Below are 5,199 nucleotides of genomic sequence, written 5' to 3'. Positions count from 1 at the left end.
TTAGGGTTTCAACTCTACTTGTCATTTTGTCTATACTACACTTAATCCTGAACTCTATCTTCTCATGATCACTGCAGCCCAGTCTGCCCCCAACCTTTACATCCTCCACCAGTCCCTCTTTGTTTGTCAGTATCAGGTCCAGTAGTACACCTCTCCTTGTAGGCTCCTCCACCACCTGAGTCAAAAAGTTGTCATCAATGCACTGCAGGAACCTCCTGGACTGTACATGCCCAGCTGTGTGGCCTTCCCAGCAGATATCAGGGTAGTTGAAGTCCCCCATGAGAATCAAGGCCTGTGATTGTGAGGCGATTCTCACCTGTCTGTAGGAGGCCTCATCAACTACCAGTAAATAGATGCAGCAAATTGATTTTATAATCCATAGGATCCCTCTATGGTGGTTAATAGCTGGATCCAGGAAGCAGCTGTTCTTGTCCAAAGGCCATAAAGGAGCAGTTACAGCCCCACCATAATAGAAACTCTCACTATGGTGCAGCTTCTCTGCAGTTTCAAATGGCAACATCAGTAGGTACCAAAGTCTTTAAGGATCTGGGCAATAATAGTGACTCAAAGCTGAGAACCCTAAACATACTGCGTCTTTTCCATTAAAGAAGTAGTTTTAAAAGACAAATTTCTTGCAGAAAGAAAGCAAAACCTGACTGCTGTGTAACAGTCTTCACAACTTACCTAAAGCAGTATCACACTCCCCACCATCCCTTGAGCAAGCACTCAAAACTTGGACCATGCCTTTAGCTAATTGGTTCCTTTAAAGTTTTTTTATCCATTTAAAAAACCCCAAAACTAGAAAGACAACCTTAGAGCCCACAAGACTACTCTCTGAACATGAGGCTTAAGTGCTATATGTGAAACCTTTTTAAAAGCTAAGGCAAAAGCATGCACTTTTTTGTACAGATTTTATTGCAATACATCAGCTAATTCCCAAACAGAAGTTATTTGTCTTAATCAAAATTTAGTCACAAGACCAGGCCTTAAGCCTCAATATTTGACCATATATTTCAATTTTCATGTATGATACAAACTTCAGAGACAGGTCATTTTCCTAATTGCTACAAAGAAAATCTTATATTTCTGTTCCAGCAATTTTAAGTGAATTTTCTGAGCTGTTTACTTGGGAACAGAGGCAAAAATCTTCATACATTTACAAAGCTGCCAGTCCTTTTTCAGGATACAAGTGACATTCAGAAATTTGCTACCGAAGAACTGCTGATGATAACTGATGTCTATATTATTTAATTGTGAGCCTGGGTTGTATAATTAGGATACTGAGATTATGACAAGCAACAAATCTAAAGAACAAAATGCAATAAAAATTAAAATGAAAGGCTTATAGGTCAGTAGATGCCTTATGTCTACAGTCATGTGATATCTGAAGTATGTTTGATTTTCATAAGAGACTGGAAATAAAATTTTGCTGGAGTTCTACATCAAAAAACATCTTATGTATGTAAGGCAGTTTCCACTGGAATACTAATTCAGTGGGTTTGTGTAAGTAAAGACAGTTTAAAGAAGCAGTTAGCATCTACATTGAGCTACCTTCTAATAGGAAGACTGCTTGTTTTCGAAAAATCTTCACCAGAGTATCATCCAATTCAATTTCCTGTAGCTTAGAAATGAGCTGCTCCTCATTTCGACAAACCTTCTCTTGTGCATACAAGCCATCTGGCATTATTCGTTGCTGTCCCAGCCCTAGCAATGCTAATTCCACAGCCAGTGTTAAATAAGATTCCCCTTCTTCTAAGAACTTGTGAGCAGGCAGGTGCTGGTACTCCAGAAATTTGCATTGCCCCGCGTTCCCTGTAAAGGGTGACACAAAGAACGACACATCAGGAAATCATTCTAATCCATAATCTGCCTATAATGCCACATTTACAAATGCTTCCTCTGTCAGTATTCATTTTTAAAAATTATTTAAATTACTAGTGCAATCTCAGAGTCCAATGATCCAATTCCACACAGCAGAAATACACAAAACAATTAGGTTTTAAAAAACCCATTCAAGTAAAAATAAACGTTTAAAATGAAAACTGCATGATTTGGAGAAAGGCAGTTTCTCCAGTTTTGTGTTAATAAGGTCAAAATTGGAAGATCTATTTCAATTTTTTTCCCCACCCATTTCCATATCTCCTTAAAGCTTTGATGTTGTATAAGTGGAAAGGGAAGGTGCTTATACACCTGCATATATTTCAGTTGAACCTATTACGATTGTGCAAATACAGTAGGCCTGGGAACTCCACAACTTTAAAGCATCCTGTTTGCTAAAGCTCTTTTCATGCTTTTTTGTTTCTGATTTTTATTAACACTAGAAGTGCTACTTTTAGTAAAGATTACTTGTAAATTCCACACAGACCAAGCCATAAATTGCCTTAAAGAGTACTACTGATTCATTTGGCACTTCACAGATACACCATAACAAAATGCTATTCCAAACTCTAGCAGTTTACAGTCTAGTTTGGGAACAAAAGTTGTAATGTACAGATGTAAGGAGATGGACAGCTGCAGCAAATGAGAAGGCAGAATGCATTTGGGAGATTGCATATGTGTGTGTAAGGGAATTTACTTTTCAACACACACTACTTTTATTTCATGGGGTTGTTTTGTTTTTTTCTAATTGCAAAGAATCCAATTTCTTTTCATTAAAGTTCTTCCAGAATTGGTGGATATGGGATTAGAAGTTTACTGAAGAAAATCTAATTGAATAAAATGACTTTTGAGGCAAAGCCCCAAGAAGACTGGGGATGTGTATATAAAAGAGCTGTAGGTAGAGGGATGAATTGAGTTTCTGACCACACAGAAGGCAATAAGAAACTACCACAGAGGTGGAAAGAGACTGAGAATAAGGAATAAATCAGTTAAACTACTGGGAAGCAAATACTGAAGTTAAAATGGGTGTACACATCCTGTCCTAAATAATGTATTGATATTGCACAACTATTTTCCAATTCATAACCTTTATAGACCATGTATGCTATAAATTTTAAGTGTTTTGTCATCAATTTGAAGTATTATGTACACTTGTAGCTAAGAAGTCAAATAACATCCTGGACCGCATAGGAGAAGCATCGTCAGAAGATCAAGGGAGGTGATCCTTCCCCTCTGCTTAGCACTGGTGAGTCCACACCTGGAGTGCCATGTCCAGTACTGGGCTCCCCACGGACATACTGGAGCAGACCCAGTGAGGGACCACAAAGATGATTAAAGGACTGTAGCATCTCCCATATAAGAGACTGAGACAGCTGGGATTGTTTAGCCTGTAAAATAAAAGGCTCAGGAGGATATTACCGAAATGTATAATTATCTGATGGGAGAATGTAAAGAAGACAGAGTCAGACTCTTCTCAGTGGTATCCTGTGATAAGACAAGAGGCAATGGGCACAAACTGAAATACAGGAAATTCCATCTGAGCATAATAAAACACTTTTTTTACTGTGAGGATGGTCAAATGCTGCAAGAAGTTGCCCAGAGAGGTTGTACGGTGTTCATTCTTGGGGTTATTCAAGACCCAACTGGACACAGTCCTGCTCTAGGTGACCCTGCTCTGAGCAGAGCAGGTGGACTAGACAATCTCCAGAGGAGTCTTCCAACCTCAACAATACTGTGATTTCCTGTAATTTCTCAAAAAGAGAACAGAGCAATGTATGTGAAGAGGGTTGCTGCTATAAAGTCTTATTCCGTTTTATTTCAAACATGAAATACGTAATTGTCTTCAAGAATGAGTAACTGGTAATTTTTGAAGTGCTTTCATATAACTTACAACAAAGTTTTACTTTAAACATTTTCTCTTCCTTATGTTTTCTTAGGGAATGCAAATGTGAGTTCTTATACTATAAAGACACTGTCTTTGAAATTAATTGAGAAAGGCAAGATAGAAAACGCCTCCAGTTACTGAAGACTTAAAGATTGCTCCCTTTGCATTGCCTTACCCGTGAAATCTGAGAATCCATGGAAGCTCTCATCATCCATCCTGCAGGCTTCCATCAGGCTACTGAAGAGGGTGCCAATTGGATCCAAAGGGTGTCCCACCCAACCTTCAAGATTTGTTATTGAGGTTACTCCTCTGTGTAAAAGTCTCAAAACAATTATAGAAGTAAAACTGATTAAAATGCCCTCAGTACAGAATTCAAAGTATTTCCAGTAGCTTCTGCTTAGATGGAGAAAATAGTATCTTTCAGGGTGAATTCATTGCCCTTTGTGAATATGTTACAAGAGGAAAAAAGAAAATGGACGAAGGCCAAACATTTTGAGCACTAGCAAAGTGCATTATGGGTCAAAAATTTCGACGGCAGTATCTTTTGAAATCTCTTACTTGATACCAGTAACTCTTCTGAAAATGTCTACTGAAAATCATAGCAAAGAGGGTTTTTTGGTATTCACAACCATTTCATCACTCAAAAGATGCAGTACCATTTTTACATTTTAAGTGAATCTGATGGCACTGAAATAAATTAAAATATTCTAAAATTTCCATTTTAAATAATGAAATATGATCTTATCTTGCATCTAAATATTTATTGAAGTAATAAACTCAGGATGAAAGCTCCTAAAAAAAAAAGAAGAAAAAAGATAAAGTATTTAAATGAAGTATACGAGAAAAAATTGTCCTTTTAAGTGTATTTTTTGTCATTCTAAACTTTCAATCAACAAATACCTTCATGGATACTTTGTTTTGTAGCCCTCATCCATCAATCAGTTACAACATGAAAAAATTGTTTTAGCATAATGAATTGAAGGAAATGTGGCTGTGGTAAGAGGTTAGAGATTCCCCAAATCCCTTTTTTTTTTTGACTAAGAGTCTTATGGCAGTAGCTCCCCTTTGACTCCAACTCACGACTTCTTTCTCCTATGCACATACATGCGACTGAACTATGAGAGATCAGACGCATTATGGGTGATCATTTAAAAACTGTATACAAGCCATTATGGATACTGTTTCTCTGTCTATTACACACTAACTTGTACCTGCCTCTGCTCTCTCTTGTTCACAAAGTGCCATCTCTCTGAGTAACCATATGTATTATCACAAAGCTTTAAAACTTGCTTCTTGCCTATTTAAATGTGCGGGGCTACAAAGTGAAACACAGCCACACTGTTGAACTGAGTGTTCAGGACGGTGGCTTTTTTTTAGAGAATCAACTGATATGTAATATGAAAAAAACCCAAGTAAATAATTGTCTTACTATCAAA

The 5,199-nt window shown here is 37.4% G+C and overlaps 1 protein-coding gene across 1 annotated transcript in view; it reads right to left on the bottom strand.

Moving 5' to 3' along the window:
* LOC104295378 (zinc finger SWIM domain-containing protein 6-like) overlaps window positions 1-5,199 on the bottom strand; it is a 51,358-nt gene that overhangs the window by 21,668 nt on the left and 24,491 nt on the right. The window contains 2 exon segments of the mRNA XM_009895133.1: window positions 1,552-1,812; window positions 3,939-4,087. Of these exon segments, the coding sequence (XP_009893435.1) occupies window positions 1,552-1,812; window positions 3,939-4,087 (410 nt within the window).

The sequence above is a fragment of the Charadrius vociferus genome, unplaced genomic scaffold (assembly GCF_000708025.1).
Source record: "Charadrius vociferus isolate BGI_N301 unplaced genomic scaffold, ASM70802v2 scaffold381, whole genome shotgun sequence".
NCBI lineage: Eukaryota > Metazoa > Chordata > Aves > Charadriiformes > Charadriidae > Charadrius > Charadrius vociferus.
Note: the sequence above shows the minus strand (reverse complement) of the source record. Positions and strands in the feature narration are given on the sequence as shown.